Source organism: Nicotiana tabacum, chromosome 3 (genome assembly GCF_000715075.1).
Source record: "Nicotiana tabacum cultivar K326 chromosome 3, ASM71507v2, whole genome shotgun sequence".
Classification (NCBI taxonomy): Eukaryota; Viridiplantae; Streptophyta; class Magnoliopsida; order Solanales; family Solanaceae; genus Nicotiana; species Nicotiana tabacum.
The window spans coordinates 108,037,584-108,061,937 of NC_134082.1; the positions used below are offsets into that span (position 1 = coordinate 108,037,584).

Consider the following 24,354-nt stretch of genomic DNA (forward strand, 5'->3'; position numbering starts at 1 on the left):
CGCGGGTTAGATGGTTCGGACATGTGCGGGGGAGAAGCCTAGATGCACCGGTTAGGAGGTGTGAGCGATTGACTTTGGCAGGTATGAGGAGAGGTAAAGGGCAGCCTAAGAAGTATTGGGGCGAGGTGATCAGGCAGGACATGGCGCGGCTTCAGATTTCCGAGGACATGACTCTTGATTGGAACATGTGGAGGTCAAGCATTAGGGTGGTAGGCAAGGGGGTAGTCGTGATTTCTTCCCTCTTTGTACCGGATAGTCTGATAGAGTTTTGTTTAGGTTCGTTAGCGGTCTATATTGTGTTCACATTGTTGTTTTGCATAGTTTTGTGTTATTGTCCTTTCACTTATTCGTTGTTGATATTTTCTTTCTGGCATCTTTTGTTGTTACATGCCTTTTTTTGTTTCTTTTCTGATATTATTGTCCCTCTTGTTGAACCGAGAGTCTCCGGGAAACAGCTTCTCTACCCTTTTCGGGGTAGAGATAAGGTCTGCGTATACTCTACTCTCCCCAGACTCCACTAGTGGAATTTTACTAGGTATGTTGTTGTTGTTGTTGTTGTTGTTGTTTATATATTCTTCCAACCTAGCATTTTGTGTTTTTACATTTATAGCATTGAGCCTTCAAATTCATAATATACATTATATTCTTTCTCAGAACCTTATCGATCGACAGATATAAAGGTTACAATATCTTTTTATAATTTGAGGAAATAAAATTAGAAAGTAAGACAAGATTTATTTAATGAATAATGAAGTACTAACTATTGACATTGCTGCCAATTGCAGCATTGGCCATAACATGATAATATTATTAGAATAAAATAAGCTATAAAATAAATATAATGTTTCACATAAGGTACTGAGTTAAAATCCAGCAGAACATTTAGCTCTTTATGTATTATTGTCATATTTTTTTGTAAATTTTCTGATATAATAATATTAATATCAAGAAGAATAAATATAAAAAACCCAACACAAAGTTTAGTTTTAGATTTTTGTAAAATCCTTGTATCATCCTTTTTTAAAATAAATTATATATACAATTTTTGGATTTCCAAAATAAGGTATACAATAAAATGAAAATGAGAGAAACATAACCTTTATGTTATTAATTAATAATTGAGAAAATATTCCTTTTGAAAACAAAAGTTCGACAAATTTTTCTATGACATTTCTTAATTTTTATTATAATATAAAATATGACAAATCTCAGACAATCAAGGCGAAACCATCAAAAAGTAAACTATTGTTTTTCCCAGAATTTTACAATTCTTATGTCCAAACACCTACTAAAACTTACACTATTTGGTTGAAAATTACCTGACCCATCATTTCTCGAAGCGAAAAAGAAAGAAGTAGAAGTCAGTAATTCCCTCTATATTGTTTCTAAGATTTTGTTCCAGGAAAATCTAGAAGAATAAATAATACTCTATATGATAATATATTTTCAGATTTTTTTCCAAAATCTAATAAATGTACAACATACTTTTAGTTAGAATGCTTCAAGATTATGTTCTTTATAAATACATTGAGGAAACACAAATATTCCCGTGATTTAACTACGTAATACATTTTAAAGTCCAAAGGGGTATTGACACATATATGTGTGACTTCTCGATAACATTATACTAAAAGTTCCACAAAATTTAACAAAAAATAGTTTCATACATATACAGGAATACAAATACTTTCTGAGCACAACTTTATGACAAAAGCACGAAAAAACACAACAGATATATACCTTTGAGTTTTCTATATATATTACAGGATGTTGCACTTTCTAGTAAAATCCCTGCAATAACATCTTCAGGTCAGACGTAAAAATAAGCTTCAATCCACTGTCACAGAAATAAGAAATCAGTTTCTTTTGCTATGTCCAGATTTGCTCTCAAAGAAACAATGTATTCAACATTAGAAGATCAATTAATTTAATTTTCAGATCTGAGAACCTTACCGTCCATAAAAAAGATCTAAACCTTATCAATCTCATTTTGCTGTGGCCCAATAGTGTTCTCTTTTATAGCTCTGATGATCTAATACTGTACCATCTACACCTCAAACGGAACGTCAAAAACTCAACAGTCATTAATAGAACAATTTTCTCAACAGTCATTAATAGAACAATTTTCATATCCCAAAAAAGTGGTCCATTTGAATTAGAAATGAAATGTCTGAACCAGCCCACATAGTGACGTAAAAGTTATAGGGAGCCTTAATTTTCGGGAGGAGGACCCACCATGGCTCTTTATTACCCTCATTTACTGCAATTTTTTGTTGCATTCATAATTCTTTGTTCTCCTTATTAACATTAATTTTACCGTTATAGACAAGATTAAATTCTATTTTAATCCCATGAATATGTATTAAAAAATTAGGGTCAGAAGTGTAATGATGCTTTGATAAGAAGGGAACGTGGGTGTAATTAAAAAAATTAATGACATAAATATGATCTATTTAATTTTCTAGATATCAAATAAGAGATAAAACTCCAAAAAATGAGAAAAAAAGATAAATGACTTCCTTGAGCTATGAGAAGTGCCACATATATTCGTATTAAAATATTTATTAAATATACATACATATTTACTTACGAATTTAATATCTAAAATTAATTAGGAGTTCGATGACAAATAAGGACCCATAAACTCTAATCCGCTCTGTTTATAGTTGTTGATGAGTTTTGTCTTACAAAATCAGTTGGCTGGAGACACAGATTGACATTCGAAACTGCTTTATGGGATTTTTTTTTACATATATGTATGTAAGAAATATTTTTCAAATAAAATAAATTAAGATATGTATATATGGGTACAATTATAAATAGAGGCAAAGCTAGAAGACAACTTATGGGTTAGATCGAAATTAGTAGATTTGTCTATTTATTTTATAAAATTCTCGAAATATGTATAAATTTTAAATTTAGAACTCAATTATTAACATTTAAAGTGGTTCGTATAGAATTCAGATCCCATAAAGTTTAAATTTTGAATCAGCCTTTGCTACCAAATAATGGAATATAACTCAAATATCCGGCCGAAACAAAAAATTAAACATTATAATATCATGTTTTTAGATCTAAAATCATTTACAAGGTGAATAGCGATAAAACGCTAACTGATTTTGAAGAAAAAGAAGTTTGTATGAAAGTTCGGTGATTTGGCGGTTTGGTTTTACAAAATCAGTTGGCTTTCCCACAACCCATGAGACTCTGGTCCCAATCTGAACAGACTCATAAATTCTTTCCGCTTTTTCTTTTTCATTATCCTAAAATAAAACCTAAAAACAATTTTTATCCATCTATATAAGCTCAAGCATCTTTGCTAACCCCTTAAGCCTCTTCTCGTTTTGTCTCCCTACAAGTGTAGGTTTTTCCTTTGCACTTGTCAGCCATGGCTAAAACCATAATAACTACTCTCCTCTTCGCACTCTTTTCGTCCTTATCCTATGCAATTGACATGTCCATCATAGATTACAAAAATAACCACTATGCTAGGAAATGGACATTACAAAGTGATGAGGATCAGGTGAAGAATAGGTACGAAATGTGGCTGGCAGAGCATGGGAGAGCATATAATGCGCTGGGAGAGAAGGAAAAAAGATTTGAGATTTTTAAGGATAATTTGAGGTTCATCGAGGAACATAACAATTCTGGGAATCGAACGTACAAGGTGGGATTGAACCAATTTGCTGATCTCACGAACGAGGAGTACCGGACCATGTATTTGGGCACCAAAAGTGACGCTAGGCGCCGCTTTGTTAAGTCCAAAAACCCAAGCCAGCGTTATGCTTCTCGGCCCAACGAGCTGATGCCTCATTCTGTGGATTGGAGGAAGAGAGGCGCCGTTGCTCCTATCAAAAATCAAGGGAGTTGTGGTACGTCTTTTTCTTAGTTTTGTAACAGACTATACGGTTCGCTTGAAAGCTAAGTAGATGTAAATTGATTACTTAAGGATTTTTAAAAGTTAATAACTTAAGGATTATGTAAGAATTTTTCCTTATTCCTATCAATTTAACTGGTTATAGCATGTTAATATTAACTAGTTTGCAAGTTATCATAATAGGATTGTATTTGTTGTTGTAGATCAACTTAACCTAACATGATAGTGTAAAAGATTTTGTGTACTGTTAATGAACAAAACTTAAAGTGTTCAAGTTCCATACACGATAATATAAAAACTATTTACACAATTAAGTAAATAATTATAAATAACTTTATTTAATAAATATTGATTGGTAGCCTAGATAGCGTAAAAAATTGTTATTATTGTATGTAACCAAAATCTTAACTTCAAACTATCTATCGAACATGACATGTTATAAATAGTTAAATTAGATTAGATCCTTAAATTATTAAACACCAGTAGGCAGCAGCCTTTCCCATTTGCATGCTTTAAGCTTTCAAAATCTTAAATAAAAGCTTCTAAAAGTTTGAACCTTTGGGACTGCAAAGCCTGATCTGTATGTTTGTTTAGGTGGGTACGCAGGCTTGTTATGTTTCTCTTTGTTCATATAATGTTTGGGCTGTTACAGGGAGTTGTTGGGCTTTCTCAACAGTAGCAGCAGTGGAAGGCATAAACCAGATCGTAACAGGGGAAATGATCACACTATCCGAACAAGAACTTGTAGATTGTGATAGAGTCCAAAACTCTGGTTGTAATGGTGGCCTAATGGACTATGCCTTTGAGTTCATCATCTCCAACGGTGGCATGGACACTGAAAAGCACTACCCTTATCGCGGCGTTGAAGGCAGATGTGATCCTGTTCGGGTTAGTCCATACTACATTTTATATAGGTTTCATAAATATAATATGATTGCTTAGTGAAAAATAAGGGATTGTAATTAACTTAATGTTGGAATGTTACAGAAAAATTATAAGGTTGTTAGCATAGATGGTTATGAAGACGTGCCTAGAAATGAAAGAGCACTTCAGAAAGCTGTGGCACATCAACCTGTTTGCGTAGCCATTGAAGCATCTGGCAGGGCTTTCCAGCTCTATTCCTCGGTAATTCATTTTTTTTATGTATACATAATAAATTAATATTCGTTCTGAATTTATTGACTCTAAATTATGAATCTGTTTTCGTTATCAGGGCGTGTTTACTGGAGAATGTGGAGAAGAAGTTGACCACGGTGTGGTGGTGGTTGGCTATGGTAGTGAAGATGGAGTGGATTATTGGATAGTGAGGAATTCATGGGGCACAAAGTGGGGAGAAAATGGCTATGTCAAAATGGAGCGTAATGTAAAGAAAAGTCACTTAGGCAAATGTGGAATTATGACGGAGGCTTCTTATCCCACAAAGGATAGCGCCATAAATAAACGTAATACTTCAAAAGAAGAAAAGATTAGCAGTATCTGAGGAACTCTGATCCTCTTCGCTGCGCAGCGTTGCGTTGGGGGATTTTAATAGCTTATGTAATATCTTACGTTGTTTGTTTTAGTTGATTATTAAATATTGTAAATATTTCCAATTTCAGGGGGTATTGTACTCGCAAGAACAATAGTTGTGTATTTGTTGCAAATGCATTTCGGTTGGTGTTTTGTTTAATGAAAGTATCTTTGATTTTGTGTGTTGGCTAATTAGAACGTGGACGACTATGGAATTTTAAAAGAGAGATTTGTCAGTCATTTTCTTGATCAAGATGGCATCAAATAATGCTGCATGCCTTGCTCTTTGTTTTTAATTTATAGTAATATGTCTAACGCGAAAAATCTATATATACACTTGAGGGCCCTAAGCCCGGTGAGGTGGCAAGTTTTTTTTTTTTTTTTTTTTTTTTTGCAATTTAAAACTGAAATTAGAGAAACAAAACGCTTCGCATACCCAACTAATTCTCTCCACACCGCTTCTTCCGCTTCTTGTCATCAAACAAATCTCATGTTCGACTACGTTTTCAATTTTCCTTCTTCCCGCGCCGCTTCTATCCATCAAACAAATCTTCTTTAATCTTTCGATCCCCTTTTCCCTATTCAAAATCCCCTCAGACCTCTTTGTTTAACCCAAAAAATAGTTTTCAAGGTCAAAGCAATAATTTTATATGACGGGCAACAAGTAACCGATTCAATTCAAAAGATATAAAATTTTGTTAATACAACGTGATAGAGAAGTGAGAAATAAATTCAATGATAGATAATATAATAAAAATAAAGCAGAGAAGAAAGAATTCTTATTGAATGATCTTTGATAGGATAATAAGCTGAACAGAGCTTGAAGGGCCGAACTATGACTAACTCGGGAGCAAGATGCTATGAATTACAATGTACAAAATTGTAGAGAAGAAAATTAGATTCCCCTGATGGTGGTAAAAGTATGTCTATTTATAGGGCTAAATCTAAGTAACTAGTCTTCTTGAATTATGGGTCCATTATGAGCATTTACTCAATCCATCCATTACTTTTGGAAGACTTGTAACAGCTGTGTAAATGCTGAAATTCCGTAACTGATGAGTTAATTCCATAACTGATGAGTTAATTACGTAATTAATGAGTCAATCCCGTGCCTGTTGAGTCAATCCCGTGCATGTTCTGGGCTATTTCATGATGATCAGTTCCGGGCTAACAGGCACGATATGAGTATGTTCGGTCCCGGGGGTGTTTCACATATCATCTTTATATGTCATTCTTCACTTTTCTTCAAACTTTACTGACAGGTGTCGCCATTTAATAGACCCACATGGCGAGTCTAATTTTTACTAATACAGATAGCCCCCCACTTTCCGGTTACTCACTATGATGTGACCGGGAAGTGAAAGATTTTATCCTTTTCATCCTTGCCTCTGCCTCATTAAAAACCTTTCCAGAAAAACCCAATAGGGACAAAACCGGACGAAGGAAAAAACAGTGCAGAACTTAGATATTCAGATTATAACTCCGTCGCTTATGTTCCTTCGTCAGTAATCGGTTGGTTTCCCCTGTCTTGTTTCGGCGTTTGAAGACAAATCTTTGCCTTATGTTTGCAAAGTTTGATATATATATTTCGGCTTTATTTTCTGCCTATTTTAATGTTTGGGTTTTTGTTTCACCCTTTAACTTTGCATTAAAAATGCTTCAATGCTCCGTGACTTTTTTGAATAAGCACGAATTATAAAAGAGGGCCCTTTTATGAACGACACTTAATGAAGAAGACGTCTCAACTTCATAATGGTGTAAATATACAAAAGAGAGATAGGAATTTTCACATGTTTTTCTTTAACAATGTTTTGAAGAAAGTTTTTACATTTAACTTTCATAACATTTCACATGTGTTTGTGTATCGTCTATAACTCATTTTGCAACTGTTTTTTCTTTTAACAGATTCGATATAAGCTTGCACTCATAACTGTTTTTCTTTTGCAACAGTTTTTTTTTAATTAGTACAAGGAGATAACTATTTTTGTTTACAACAGTTTTAAATATAAGGGTATGAATTTTTACCCATAACTATTTTTATTGATAACAGTTTTCAAATGAATACAAGGGTAATGCTTTTTCATCCGTAACTGTTTTCAGTTACAACAGTTTTTGAGTAAGTACAAAGATGTGCATTTTACCCGTAACTAATATTCTGCCTTTAACCTTTTTTGAAACATTCGTTTATATTTACGAATATGTTTTCAAAGGTTTTCGAGTCAGGCTTGTGTTTTTGGCTCGTGACTTTGCTCTTAACTTTCGATTTGTTGGGTAGACCTTAGGCTTGACTTGAATTTTGATTTTTCTAGTCTTCTTTGCCTTCCATATATATAGTCCCCAAGTGTTAGAGCTTTGAAGTATGAAATCTCGAGCATTTGATTATTTCTTCCACGTGATTCATTTCCTGAAAAGGTAAAACATACGGGACTCGGAGGTATATATTTAGATGATGACTACTTAACCTCCTTTTTTTTTTTACCAAAAGGGTTGTAACCTAGACCGGGATTAATACAGTATTCCTCGTATCTTTTGGGTCTAATATCATCATTTGGTATTTTAGAGAATTTATCCGAGTACTAATTTTTCTTGGCACTTTAAAAAATTATTTGAGTGCTCATACTTAGTCTTTTAGACTTAGAATATATATTTGGATGCATCATTACATGTGCGATGTCTTAATGTTGCACCTTTGTGTGTCTAACTTTTATATAAAAGAGGGCTCTTTTATATACTTTAAACGCTATGAAGAGGACGTCTCCTTTTCATTCAGGCGTAAAATAGGATCGATTGACCCGAGTAGACTTTTAGTCTGAGGGAATATTAATCCCAGTAGGATTTACAAGAGTATTGACCCCATTAAAATTTATGGGAGTATTGACCCCGGTAAGACATTGAGTTTGAGGGAGTATTGATCCCAAATAAATATATATCTTAGTAGATTTTTCCTGAAGAGACATTTAATCATATTGGATTTTGAATCTAAATTGGAGTATATAAACATACTTCCAAGTAGAGAGGGACACATGTCCGAAATAATATTTGAAATTTACGGGATAATCGATCCGAGTCATAATACAATTAGCCATTAAGAAAGGCTTAGATATTTAGCTTGAATGGTCGTTGTTGGACCGAATATAAATCGCGTATTTGTTCAAAGTGAACTTTATTTTGGTAGCTTATTTGCATACATTTATCTTGACTTAGATGTAACACTCTCGTTTTTTATCGTGGGATTCTTGACTCTGACATGGAGTCCTTGATCCTTTTTTGTGTGCGTGTAGTATATATATTTTTGAAGAGCTCATTTAACACTGTTTGAAGTGTTTATGCTTGATATGAGTAATACAACTAACTGAGTTGAGCTGGTAAATAATGTCAGGTCAAATTGACTAATCTTCAAGTATGAGTAATCTCCCTAGTGTTTGAGTTTTGAGGTATGAGAACTCAAACACTGAGATCATAATTTGACAATATGCGGTCTAATAGTCCCTAGTATGTAGTTAATTTCGATATTGATGGACTTTCAGATGGTCCAGTTCCAACATAAGGACGGTACCGAAGCTCTTTTTATCAAATACTTTGTACTCTGGTCGAGAACTACGGAGGTTCAAAAATGTTGTCGAGGATCATGCCATATCTTGATTTGAGCTATTCATACTGACTTTGATGAGTTTTTGATTTGAAGCCTTATTACCGGAGTAATTTTCTTTACTTTCTTTATAAATTTCTCGCATCATATATTTTGTTTGTTTGGTCCATGTGGCATTTTAGCTTTTGGAGCCTTGAAAAATTCTCAAATATAATTCTCCTCCAACAAGGCAAGTAGTACGGGATGAGACGCACTGAGAGTTATCGAGAGCATGCTTATCTTTGGGTAAAGTCTCATTCTGCAAGTAATAAATGAATTTATTATGCCAATTCCAAATTAAATTAGTTAGGCTTACCTTATTTTCATTCTAATTGATGATAGATCAGGAGTCACCTAAATAAGAGATGGATCGATCCCGAGACTGTTTGATCCGGAAACGATATTTCTCAATAAGTGTCCGGAGTTTCTTTCTAAGTCAGTGATATCAGAAGTATATCTGAGACTAACACATCCGGCTCGATTTTCTTGGGCTGCATAGTTTTCTTGGATTTGATCAATCGTTAAATCAATATTTTTGCTCTGAGTCCCCATGCTAATTTAAGCCATATAGCATATGCTTCATAATCGGCTTTGTTGTTAGTAATAAAATAACTTTTAAGAAATATCTAACTACTTTCCCTGATAGGCATTAAGCATTGTCCCTAACTCGGAAAGTTTAGTACTTGTGGACCTAATTGTGTACACGGTCAAGATCCCGAGAATTATCCCAGAAATAACATGTTCGGGTAATATGTTCGAGCTAAGATTAATCATGAAATCTGCTAAATTTATGATTTTATAGTCGTACGTGGCTGATAAACAATATAATATTCACTTAGTTCGACTACTCATTTAGCTAGCCTTCATGACAGTTCATGTTTATGCAAAATATTGCATAATGAAAATATAGTGACTACGGGAATTGAATGACATTGAAAATAAAGCCTTAGATTTAGGGCAACTACAATTAATGCCAACTTATCAAAATGTAGATATGTAGTTTCCGTTCTAAGAGCATTTTATAATAGATAGGAGAATGTGTACCTTTATCTTCTTGAATTAAAATTGCATTTACCGAAACATCCGAGACAATTTGGTGTACCAGCAATCATCTTTCTCCTCAGAATTTTGAAAGTAATGATACGTTGTTGTTAGATAGTACGTTCGAATGATTCGACTTTTCGGAATAAACCAATCTTTCGAAGTTCTGTAACTTTATCTTTTATTATTTGACTCTAGTTTCTTCTTTTGCTTGACCGGATTATACCGCGGGTCAATATTGAGCATATAAACTTTTACCTCCGGTGGTACACCTGTTATGTTAGCATGGAGGCAAGCAAAGCAATTTTTGTTAGCATGTAAAAGTTTAATCAACTTACCTTTAAATTCGGTGTCGAGTCTCGACCAACGCAATCCTTCCTATTTGGGAAGTCAATGATAATTTTGAGTTCTTCAGCATTTGACCTCGTGGCTTCTGATGCCTTCAATTTAATGATTGATTCTGAAAATATTTGTATAATTGTCCAAGGTTATTAATGAATCTTCCTTCCTCGTGGTCTATTCCACCCCGCAACTATCTCTTCTTTTTCAGTTGTTAGGTGTGGTATCTTTGTAAGCAATCTCGTGGGTGTTATACCCATGTTCCTCCTAAGCTTCATTATTCTCCTATGAAATTTTACAATTTAGCAAGGTAATTCCTTACCTGTTCGGGTAGATCCGGATCTTTTCCAGCCCGTGAAGAAAATCTCGTATCTCTTTTGCTCGGACCTATTTTTAGATTTTTGCGTTTAGATTCGGATCACCCAAGAATCACATCCACTTGATCTCCGGACATGTTTTTGACTTTCAATTGAATGAACGTGTCTTCCTCTATTCGAAGTTTTGTATTATATCGAATGTAAATTTTACTCCTTAGTTCCGGGAAGGTCCGACGTTATTCTTCTGACTCCTTCAATCATATCCGGAATCACCCCGGTTTGGTTTTCGAACTTGTTTTTGGACACTTATTAGTGCCGATTTGACTTACCGTGTCTTTGTCTATTTAAATTCTTGTGCTGCAACGGTTATGCATATCATTCTCGGAGGATAGATAGGAATTTCCGGAGGTGTTCTATCCGCTCGTTCTGTTCCTTGATCTGTTTCTGTAAGGTTAGAACTAAATTTTGCAAATTAAAATTACCTGGTGTATCTGAACCTCGTGTTCCGGAACTGTTTCGTACAGATCCGTTATAATCAGTTCTGGTACAGATAGTTGCGGTACCAATATATCGATGTACATTCTCTATTTTTCTCTACTTGTTACTTACATATCATTATCATTGCTATTCTTCCCTTTTTATTTTGCAGGGTACGCCATCTCCAACTTGGTTGTCCTCAACTGTGTTGATTGGTAAATTTTGGCCATGATGAAGGTTTAAACTGAAAACAAGCGAATATTAACAAAAATTGTTACTATCTTTGGATGATTAGCAAATTTGCTTGAGTTCCCGGTAACGGAACCAAACTGTTTAACCCAAAAAATAGTTTTCAAGGTCAAAGCAATAATTTTATATGACGGGCCACAAGCAACCGATTCAATCCGAAAGATATAAAATTTCGTTAATACAACGTGATAGAGAAGTGAGAAATAAATTCAATGACAGATAATATAATAAAAATGAAGCAGATAAGAAAGAATTCTTATTGAATGATCCTTGATAGGATAATGAGCTGAACAGAGCTTGAAGGGCCGAACTATGGCTAACTTGGGAGCAAGATGCTATGAATTACAATGTATAAAATTATAGAGAAGAAAATTAGATTCCCCTGACGGTGGTAAAAGTATGTCTATTTATAGGGCTAAATCTAAGTAACTAGTCTCCTTGAATTATGGGTCCATTATGAGCATTTACTCAATCCATCCATTATTTTTGGAAGACTTGTAACAGCTGTGTAAATGCTGGAATTCCGTAACTGATGAGTTAATTCCATAACTGATGAGTTAATTCCGTAATTAATGAGTCAATCTCATGCCTGTTGAGTCAATTCCGTGCCTGTTGAGTCAATCCCGTGCTTGTTCTGGGCTATTTCATGATGATCAGTTCCGGGCTAACAGGCACAGTATAAGTATGTTCGGTCCCGGGGGTATTTCACATATCATATTTACATGTCATTCTTCACTTTTCTTCAAACTTTACCGACACGTATCGCCATTTAATAGACCCACATAGCGAGTCTAATTTTTACTAATACACTTTTACTTTGTGAATTAATTCGTATAAACTCAACTACATCTCCCTTCTTTGTCTATTTCTTATTTTGGGGAAACACTTTTCTATCTATTATTACACATTCTTTTTCCTTCGACACCAGTGAAGACATCCGAATGGGACATTTCCCATACAGGACAAGAGTGGGTCTCTACAAATTTCAATCTGTTTATGTGATGACACTTCAACTCTTGAACGACATATAAGCATTTTTTTGTTGATCAATTCTAATTTTTGATTGGTTAGGTTTTAAATTTTGTTAATTAATTTGTTAATCCTTGCACGGTATTTGCTCTGTAGATAATTAATTTGTCAATTGTTACAAAATATTTGCTCTAAAGGTCGTAGTATTGTGGCGAATTTCTCAGTTTACTCTATTTGTATAATTTATTTCAAGATTCCTTGGGAGAAGTAATTGTGAAATTGGCTCTTTTATGCTAGACAAGTATCATCACCACTGTTTCATTCGTATGTTACTGATACTAATGATCCTTTACTGCTTTAGTTGCCTTGATACTACTCTGCTTAATATGAAAATTAAAGTTGCTTATATATACGCTCTAATCTTTTTTTATGCGTGATTCGATGTTAATACAATATACTCAACCTTTCCTTCTATTTGAGGTATGCAGATTTCGCTAAGAAGATCATAAGACAGTTGATGTGGAAATTATAATCTCTCCACTGATGAAATGCCTTAAATTGCTTCGAGGCAAATTAATTGATCAAAAATTGGTTGGATTTCTACTTTGTCATGATTTTTTATTTTCATGTGGTCAAGCGTCTATAACTGGTTGATCATGGGAATTTCACAAAGATCATAAGACAGTGGATGTGGAAATTATAATCTTTCCGCTGATGAAATGACTTTAATTGCTTAGAGGAAAATTAATTTACCTTTTTTTAACTTCATATGTTGTTTAATTTTGTTCTTAAAGTCCATTATTAAGATAAACTAATCTTAGATGATTTGTCACGATCCCGGTTCGCCCTCCGTGAACCATCGTGACGGCACCTAGTCTCTACGACTAGGTAAGCCTAAAATGCGGAAGATAAACCAATTTGCGAAAGAAAACAATTTAAAATAGAAATAGAGTAATAAAACAGCGTTTAAAAGTACCGCTCGGCATACACAATATTAACTCTCAAAAAGGGCATGAGTACACCACAACGGCGCTCAGTAAGTGTCAAGCCTAACCTCGGTCGGGTAGTGACGAGGCAGGGCCCTACTGAGATAAATAAAAATATAAAGTATGACAGAATAAGGTAAGCATTACAGTTGAAAGCTAACAATAAGAATTTAATACAGGAATATAAGGAACTCAATAACTGAAATAGAAGCAAAAACAATCACAAGGAGATACCATTCTTCACAAGGATAATAACCGGGGATCTCTCAGTATCCCGAGGATCTCTTAGTACCCTCACTATATGTCAGAGATCTCTTAGTATCCCGAGGATCTCTTGGTATCCTCAATATACGTACTAGGGATCTCTCGGTATCCCGAGGATCTCTTGGTATCCTCAATATACGTGCTAGGGATCTCTCAGTATCCCGCACCTTAGCTCAATCATAAATAAGTGCAGGGGATCTCCCGGGATGCCGTCCCGTAGTCCTAAAATGATAACACACAGCAACAACACAAAAAATACTCAATGAAGCTCAATTTCGTACCAAGTAAACAGGTAATTCTAACCTAACATGCTTCACATAATACAATTAAGGCAGTTTAAGCAAATAAAAAATTAAGTCAATTAAACCTGCTTTTTCTAAGCTAACAACAGGCTTAATTGCAAGTAGTATAAAACAGGAAGAAGGAACACCATTGAAATTACTTAAAGAAAATCGGATTTTCAACAATTAGCTCAAGTACGCACTCGTCACCTCACGTACTAGTGCAGGGGACGGGACGACCATTTCGTCCCATTTGTCCCGTCCCGTTTCGTCTCGTCCCGTCCCGCCAGTTTTTTTTTTTTTTAAAAAACTAGTCGTTGGGCAACGGCTTAAATTGCAAAAATAACCGTTGCCAACGGTCCAAACAGCCCCTACCCCCCCTCCCCGAAACACCCCCTAACCCCCCCAAACTTTTAATATAACCTCTAAGTTTATTAAATTACACTTTGGCCCTATTTTCTACTATAAATACCCCCCATTCTTCTTCATTTTTTCCCACAAAAAATCAATCTTCTCTCTCAAGTCTCTTACATTCTAATATTCTATCTATATTCTATATTATTCTCTCAATTTTGTTACTATCAAGTATTAACTATCAACTATCAAGTATCAAGTGATAACTTTCAAGTATTTTGGCAAATTTTTTGGAGCAATATTTTGGGAAATTTCTTCAAGTTTCAATATTTAATTACAGTGTACTCGTTCCATCTCCTAATTTTAATATATAATTTTTGCGTATCATTTTAGTGCTTAATTTTTGTGTTTACTTTAGGTGTTATATTTTCGTATTTCATTTGTGTGTTTAATATTTTTGTTAGCTTTTTTAATTTAATTTCGTATTTAAATTATGACACCTAAAAATGTATTTGGTATTTTTTTTAAAAAGCAGTAAAAAAAATAGTAAAGGTGAAAGTAGTAGTAATCTTAATCCTAACTCTTCTCCTAGACCTAGAATTAGAAAGCATATTGATGAAATGACTCATGTTGATGAAACTTCATTTTCCCAACCCCCCACATTTTATGATGTTCATGTCGAAGAACAATTAGATCATGAAACTTTACAAAGACAATTTGGTAATGATATTATTTTTGAGGATGAAAAAAATGAGGATGAAGAAAATGAGGAAGAAGAATTAGATGAAAAACTCACTACTCCCGCAACACAATCTCCAACTCAGAGTCAATCTCAGTCTGGAGCTTTACCCCTTGTACCCCCTGTAAGGGGCAAGCCTAAGGCTGAACGTCCCAAAACATCACTTGTATGGAAATTGTTTAAACATGATAAAGTCAATCATCGTGCTATATGTGAAAAATGTAAGCAAGTATTTGCACACACAACAAGTGGTGGGACGGGGGGGGTTTAAGTAGACACTTAATAAGGGATCACAAATCTTTATGGATACAAGCTAACATAGAAGCCGGAAAACTTATAGATCCTACCATCAGTACTGACACTCCTAGTGGATCTGGTTCTAATCAAATTCAACAACAACTTGACCCTGCTTCTGGTCATGTTTTACGCAAATATAACAAAGATAGAGATCGTGAGAACTTAGCAAAAATGGTGGCTGTCTGTGGCTTACCTTTTACTTTTCCTTCTCACCCTGCTTTTGTGCATTATATCCAAGAAACTTATAACCCTGCTTTTCAAGGTTTTCCTAAGACCACGGTTAGAAATGATGTTTTTAAATTTCAAACCGAATATCTTCAGTATATTCGTTGTGTATTTTTTCACTTAGATTGTAAAGTGTCTATCACATCTGATATAGGTCGTAGTCCTAATGGTTGTGATTATTTAACTGTTACATGTCATTGAGTTGATCATCACTGGAACTTGCAAAAACGTATTATTGGTTATAAATTTGTTGATTCAAAACACACTGGAGCATATATTGCAACTACTGTTCTACAAATACTTGATTTTTTATGGAATCATTAATAAAGTATTAACTATCATCTTAGATAATGCTTCTTCTAACACAATTGCAGCAAATAGCTTAAAATCTAGACTTTGTCCAATTAATCCAACAATTTTTCATGTAGATGTGCATGCCATATTTTTAACTTGGTTGCAAAAGATGGTCTTAATTTATTTTCTGATGCTTGTAGTAAAATACAACATGCTTGTGGCTATATTTTTTGTGCTCATAAACAAAGTAGAATTCGTGAATTTGCTCAACAATGTGCTAGTGATAACCTTCCATTTAGAAAAGTTCCAAAAGATGTTTGTACTAGGTGGGATTCTACTTATGAAATGCTTAAAGTTGCTTATGATTATCAGGTGCCTATCCACAAAGTATATAATATGCATAATGCTCACCCTGTTGATCAAACTGTTGATTCTGATTGGGATGAGATTAGAGAGCTTACTAAATTTTTAGAAAAATTTTATTATGCTACGAAACAATTTTCTGGTATATATTATCCTACTGTTACACAAATATTATGGTATATTTGTGAAATTTCTGTTGTATTTGGTAAGTATAAAACAAATCCAACTTATGCACCAGCCATTAAAGAAATGATTTTAAAATTTAAAAAGTATTTTTTTCCCTATTCCCGAAGTTTATTTAATTTCTACTCTACTTAACACATCTTTAAAACTAAGAGGTGCAAAGGGACTTGTTCGTAAAATTTATGAGAATTTAGAAATTCAAGAAAATGAACAACCATCTCTCGAAAACTGCCAAGCTAGCATATATTCTTATGCTAGATCAATGTTTGATAAATATAAATCTATGGATACAACTGGTTGTGAAACTGCTCCTTCTACTTCTAAGTCTAGAGCAGAAGTTTTATGGGAAGATATGGATGATATAACAGGTTTTGATTCCTTTATTGATGATGAACTTGATTCTTATCTTAATCAAGGATTGAAAAATATTAAAGACGAAGAAGGCAAGGAACAACTTTTGTCATGGTGGAGGGAGCGTGGCAAGGCTTTTTCAACACTTTCAATTATGGTCTGAGATATCCTGGCTATTCAAGCATCATCAGTAGCATCGGAGAGTGCTTTTAGCGCGACAAGATTTTAAATTGGAGATCATAGACATTTATTAGCGGAGGATAGTCTAGATATTTCCGTATTATTCAGAGATTGGATTAATGCAGAAAGAAGAAATCTTGGTTTTGAAAAATTAACCACTAGGAAATAAGAAGAATACAATGAGATACTAACCACTGGGAGTGATGACGGCATGGAGCTCATGGAACATCAATCAACATTGCCAATTCCTGCAGAATGTCCGAGAGATATTATTGATAAGTTACAAAGAAGCTATATAGGAGCTTACAAATATTAGTATGATAATTTATAATTGGCTACTAAGAGGCCTAGTTCAAACAGAACCCTTCCTAGAAGGTGGCTGCGTAGATTAGGTGCTCTTCAAAAGAATTATATTTGTATTTGAGATTTGAAAGTTCTATTAATAAAATAAAAGGCTCTAAGCGTTGAATTTTATTTATGAATTGTTTTAGTTACTTAATAGTTAATACTTTGAAATTATATTAAATAAATTATAACTCTATTATAAATTTATAATTACTAGAATATTTCAACAAGTCTTTTGTTTTAATATTTTATAATTCTTTACTTAGTTTTCTAATTTTCATTTTAACATAGTAACATTTAAGTTTATTAAATAAGTCAAAAATCTAGCCGTTGCAAACTTTAAAAACGTAGTAAATTTCAAAAAACTAAACGTTTTTAAAAAAAAAGTACACTTAAGGCCCACGAACCCGTCCCGTCCGTCCCGTTCCGTCCCGTCCCATCCTGTTTGTTAGCGGGACGGGATGGGACGAACGTTTCGTCCCGTCCCGTTTCGTCCCGTCCCGCCTCCATCTCGCTTAAATATCGTCCCGCCCTGTCCCGTCCCGTTAATTTGGTCCCGTCCCGTCCCGTCCCGTTGGACAGCCATACCTCGAACCAACTCAAATCAATCTGAAACCACGCTCTTGCCACGAGTACTCGACTCTAAATGACCCAAATCTATTTAATTAAATTTATAGTGCAAATAACACTTCAAGTAACTGATTCTACAAAGAAATTCTAAGCTAATACATGAAATTAGGTAAAATGACCAAAACGCCCCTTGGGCCCACATCTCGGAAACGGGTAAAATTTACATTTCCAGAATTCTCATACTCTCACGAGTTCAATCATACCAAAAGTACCAAAATCGGACCTCAAATGGTCCCTCAAATCATCACTTAAAAGTCTCTAATTAGCTAAGCCCTAACCCCTAAATTACCACTGATTTTCCTTAAATTTTCATATTTATAATGATAAAAATCACCCCAATAACGAGTTTAGGGACCAAACACCTTACCCCAATGAACTCCTCTAAAAATCTCTCTTGAAAATGCTCCCCAATCCTTCTTCCCGTTTGAAAAGAGGTAAAAAATAGCTAAAATTCGCGAAGGCAAGAATTTATATGTCTGTGCCCAGCTAATCCGCTTTTGCAGTCCCAGTCCCGCTTTTGCGTACAAACGGTCGCATCTGCGACAATCACTAACTCAGCCTTTTTCCCAACTGCGACTCCTCATCTGCAGATGCGATACCGCTTCTGCGGTAAATCTCCCGCTTCTGCGGCTCCTGTTGTTCCTCCCCATTTCCGCTTCTGCGATGACAATGCCGCTTCTGCGGCTACGCACCTGCGGGACCCAACCGCAGGTGCGGTTATGATAGAAGACCAACAGCTGAAGCTGCTCAAACAAATTACAAATTCTTCCGACAACCTTCCGAAACCATCCCGAGGACCCCGAGACCTCGACCAAAGGCTCCAACAAGTCTAATACCACTGTTCAAACTTGTACCAATCCTTAAAACACATAAAACAACATCGAAACGATGAATCAACCGAGGATTCAAGCCTAAGAATTCCAAAACTCTAAAAATACACTTTCGATCAAAAAGTCTATCAAACCTTGTCCAAATGACTTGAAAATTTGCACACACATCACATTAAACCCTACGGAGCTACTCCAACTTCCGGAATTCCATTTCGACCCTCGGATAAAAATCTCATTATCGAACCGGAAACTTCAAAATTCGACTTTCGGCATTTCAAGCCTAAATTAGCTACGGACCTCCAAAACACAATCCGAAAACACCCCTAAGCCCGAAATCACCCAACGGAGCTAACGGAACCATCAAAATTCCATTCCGAGTCCGTCTTCACACTGATCCGACTATGGTCAAATTTCCAAAACTTAAGCTCTCATTTAGGGACTAAGTGTCCCAAAACTTTCCGAAACTCAAAATCGAACATCCCGACAAATCAAAATAATAGAAATAAACACGAGGAGAGCAGTTAATAGAGGATTGGAGCGTTAATTCTTAAGACGATCGTCCGGGTCGTCACATCCTCCCACACTTAAACATTCATTCGTCCTTGAACGAACATAGAGACATACCTGAAGTAGTGAAAAGATGAGGGTAACGGCTGGCATATCCTGCTCGGTCTCCGAGGTCGCCTCCTCGACTGGTTGACCCCGCCATTGAACCTTTACTGACGCAATGTTCTTTGACCTCAGCTTTCTAGCTTGCCTATCCAATATTGCCACTGGCTCCTCTAAAAAGGATAGATCCTTGTCCAACTGGACTGAACTAAAATCTAATACGTGCGACGGATCACCGTGATACCTCTGGAGCATTGAAACATGAAATATCGGATGAACTCCTGCCAAGCTAGGAGGTAGGGCAAGCTCATAAGCAAGCTCCCCAACACGCCTCAATATCTCAAAAGGGCCAATAAACCTCAGACTCAACTTTCCATTCTTCCCGAATCTCATAACGCCCTTCATAGGTGATACCCAAAGCAGAACCCGCTCTCCAACCATATAGGAAACATCACGAACCTTCTGGCCCGCGTAACTCTTTTGACTAGACTGGGTTGTACGGAGTCTATCCTGAATTACCTTAACCTTCTCCAAAGCATCTTGAACCAAGTCTGTGCCCAATAATCTAGCCTCACCCGACTCAAACCAACCCACTGGGGATCTACACCGCCTACCATATAAAGCCTCATATGGAGCCATCTGAATGCTGGACAGATAGTTGTTGTTGTAGGCAAACTCTGTCAATGGCAAGAACTGATCCCAAGACCCTCCAAACTCAATCACACACGCACTGAGTATCCTCAAGAATCTAAATAGTGCGCTCGGACTGTCCGTCCGTCTAAGGGTGAAATGTTGTACTCAACTCTACCTGAGTACCCAAATCATGTTGAACGACCCTCTAGAACCGTGATGTGAACCGAGTACCTCTATCTAAAATGATGAAAACTGGAATACCATGCAGATGAACAATCTCCGGGATATAACTCTCCGCTAGATGCTCTGAAGAATAAGTAGTACACACAGGAACGAAGTGCGCGGACTTCGTCAGCCGATCCATAATCACCCAAATAGCATCGAACTTTCTCAAAGTCCGTAGGAGCCCAACTACAAAGTCCATGGTGATCCGCTCCCACTTCCACTCCAGAATCTCTATTTGTTGAAGCAACCCACCCGGTCTTTGGTGTTCATGCTTCACCTGCTGACAGTTGAGGCACCGAGCTACAAATCCAACTATATCTTTCTTCATCCGCCTCCACCAATAGTGCTACCTCAAATCCTGATACAAATTCGCGGCACCTGGATGAATGGAATACCGCGAACTATGGGCCTGCTCCAGAATCAACTCCCGAAGTCCATCAACATTGGGTACTCAAATCCGACCCTGCATCCTCAATACCCTGTCATCACTAATAGCCACATCTCTGGAATCACCATGCTGAACCTTGTCTTGAGGACAAGAAAATGAGGGTCATCATACTGACACTCCCTGATACGATCAAATAGGGAAGACCGAGAAACCACGCAAGCTAGAACCCAACTAGGCTCCAAAAGATCCAATCTCACAAACTGGTTGGCTACGGCCTGGACATCCATTGCCATAGGCCTCTTCGATGCTGATAAATAAGCCAAACTACCCAAACTCTCTGCTCGGTGACTCAAGGCATCGGCCACCACATTGGCCTTGCCCGGATAATACAAAATAGTGATATCATAGTCCTTCAGCAACTCTAACCATCTCCTCTGGCGCAAATTTAGATCCTTTTGCTTGAACAGTTGCTGCATGCTCCAATGATCAGTATAAATCTCACAAGGAACCCCGTACAAGTAAGGATGCCAGATCTTTAGGGCGTGAACAATGGCAGCTAACTCAAGGTCGTGAACAAGGTAGTTCTTCTCATGCACCTTCAACTGTCTGGACGCGTAGGCAATCACCCTACCGTCCTGCATCAAAACTGCTCCAAGGCCAATCCTCGAGGTATCACAATAGATTGTATAAGACCCCGAACATATAGGCAGTATCAACACTGGGGTTGTAGTCAAAGCTGTCTTGAGCTTCTGAAAGCTCGCCTCACACTCTTCCGTCCACTGGAACGGAGCACCCTTCTAGGTTAGTCTGGTCATAAGGGCTACAATCGATGAAAATGCCTCCACAAAACAACGGTAATAACCCGCCAAGCCGAGAAAACTCCGGATCTCTGTAGCTGATGATGGTCTGGGACAACTCTGCATGACCTCTACTTTCTTCGGATCCACCTGAATACCCTCACTCGACAACACGTGGCCTAAGAATACCACGGAATCCAACCAAAACTCATATTTCGAGTTTAGCATATAACTTTTTTTCTCTCAAGGTCTGAAGCACTCTGATCAGGTGCTGCTCATGATCTTCCTGACTCCGGAAATACACCGGAATATCATCAATAAAGACAATGACGAACGAGTCAAGATACGGTCGGAACACACTGTGCATCAAATGCATAAAGGCTGCTGGGGCATTGGTTAACCCAAATAACATAACAAGGAACTCGTAATGACCATACTGAGTCTTGAAAGTAGTCTTCGGGATATCTGGCTCCCGAATCTTCAACTGATGGTAACCTGAGCGCAAGTCAATCTTAGAAAATACCCGTGCGCCCTGAAGCTGGTCAAAGAGATCATTAATACGAGGCAACGGATAATGGTTCTTCACTAACCTTGTTCAACTAGCGATAATCAATACACATACGCATAGAACTATACTTTTTCTTCACAAACAAGACAAGAGCACCCCAGGGTGATACACTGAGCCGAATAAAACCCTTATTAAGCAATTCCTGTAACTGATCCTACAACTCCTTTAACTTAGGAAGAGCCATACGATACGGAGGAATAGAAATTGGCTGAGTGCCCGGTAACATATCAATGCCAAAATCAATATCTCTATAAGGCGGCATGCCCGGAAGATCAGCTGGTAACGCATCGGGAAAATCCCGTACTACTGGGACTGAATCAACTGAAGGGGTATCAATACTGACATCCCTCACATAAGCTAGATACGCATCACACCCCTTCTCAACCATACATTGAGCCTTAAGGAAAGAAATAACTCTACTGGGAGTATGATCTAAAGTACCCCTCCACTCAACACGTGGTACACCTGGCATAGACAGCATCACGGTTTTGGCGTGACAATCAAGAATAGCATAATGGGCCAACAACCAGTCCATGCCCAAGATAATGTCAAAATCTACCATGTTGAGCAACAATAAATCGGCTCTGGTGTCAAAACCACTAAGAGCAACCAAACACGACCGATAAATGCGGTCCACAACAAGAAAATCTCCCATAGGAGTAGAAACATAAATAGGGGAACACAAAGAATCCCAAGATACACCCAAATACGGAGTAAAATAAGAAGACACATAAGAGTAAGTGGAGCCTAGATCGAATAGAACAGATGCATCTCTGTGACAAACCAGTATAATACCTGTGATGACAGAATCGGAGGCAAAAGCCTCGGTACGGGCAGGAAGGGCATAATATTGGGCCTGGCCTCCCCCTTTAGGGCGACCTCTACCTCCCCGACCTCCACCTCTGGCTAGCTGAGCAGGTGGGGTAGCAACTGGAGCTGTAACCATAGCCTGAGAACTCTGTGGGGCGCACTGTGGCTGAGAAGTCTGTAGAGGCGCTTTCTCTCAAGTCTAGGGCAATCCCTCACCACATGGCATGTGTCTCTACACTCAAAATAAATTCTGGGAGGACGTGGAGGCTGTGACTAGCTCGGACCAGGTCTGGTGGATTGACCTCTGAAAGCACCCCACGTAAGAGGCGCACTAGATATCGGAGGTGCATAATAAGGCTCCTGAGGCCTAGGAGGAGCTGGAATACCACTGGCTGCTGAAAGAGTTGAATGAATATGGCAACTCATATAACCCCTACCATAACGACCTGCAGCTAGGGCACGGACACCAGAATAATGGCCTGATTCTTGAGACCTCTTGGCCTCCCTCTCCTCTCTCTCCCTGGCATGCATACCTTCAATCCTCCTAGCAATGCTCACCACCTGCTGATAAGAAATATCCATCTCCAACTCACGAGCCATGCTAGACCTGATGTTGGGAATAAAGCCCTAAATAAACCGGCGAACCCTCTCGCGAACAGTAGAAACCAAGGCTGGTGCATGTCTAGCCAAACTAGTATAACGGACAGCACACTCTGAGACAGTCATAACACCCTGGCGCACATGCTCAAACTCTGTGTGTCATGCATCCCTAAGGCTTTGAGGAACATACTCTCTCAGGAATAGATCTAAATACTAAGCCCAAGTCAGTGAAGCAACCTCATCTGGACTGTCTAACTCATAGGTGCGCCACCACTCATAGGCGGCTCCTCAAAGCTGAAAAGTAGTAAAGGAAACCCCACTCGACCCTGATATACCTATGGTGCGGAGAATGTGATAACACTTATCTAGAAATCCTAAAGCATCATCCGATGCTAGACCACTGAATACAAGAGGCTTGTACTTCTAGAACCTCTCAAGCCTCAGTTGCTCATCCTCGAAAACCGCTGCCTTGTCCTCGGGCTGATCTCGGACTGCAGGATGTACAAGAATAATCTTAGGGACCTGCTCAACATGCACTCGCTTCTCAGGAGTGCGGGCGGCGGGAGTCTGTGCTCCTCCCCCGGCCTGAGAAGTAGTTGCGGCAAGGGGAAGCAACCCTGCCTGAGTCAAAGTGGTGTACATGCTCATGAATTGTGCCAGAGTCTCCTGAAGTGCTAGAGTAGTAGTAGCATAGGCGTATCAGGTTCCTGGACTCCGGCTGGAATCGCTGGTGGCACCTCGGTGGCAGCTCGCACAGGTGCTCTAGATGCACCACGTGCGCGTCCTCGGCTTCTACCCCGGCCCTAGCCTCTGACGGCTGCAGTAGGGGGCGTGAATGCCTGATCATCTCGGGTAGCGCGTGTCCTCACCATCTGTAAGAGAATGGAAGATAGAAGTTAGAATTGTCACATCAAATCTTGCACGATAAAGAAATCAAATGAAGTGGAATTTTCCTAACAGTTACATAGCCTCTCACAGATAAGTACAAACGTTTCT

The 24,354-nt window shown here is 37.5% G+C and overlaps 1 protein-coding gene across 1 annotated transcript; it reads left to right on the forward strand.

The window, feature by feature from the left end:
* Positions 1-3,329: 3,329 nt before the first annotated feature.
* On the forward strand, positions 3,330-5,392 carry LOC107803197 (cysteine proteinase COT44-like). The gene is given in 4 exon segments (NM_001325733.1): positions 3,330-3,872; positions 4,530-4,765; positions 4,865-5,002; positions 5,091-5,392. Coding segments are annotated over 4 exon segments (1,125 nt in total). The 5' UTR covers positions 3,330-3,388; the 3' UTR covers positions 5,358-5,392.
* The last annotated feature ends 18,962 nt before the right edge of the window (positions 5,393-24,354 follow it).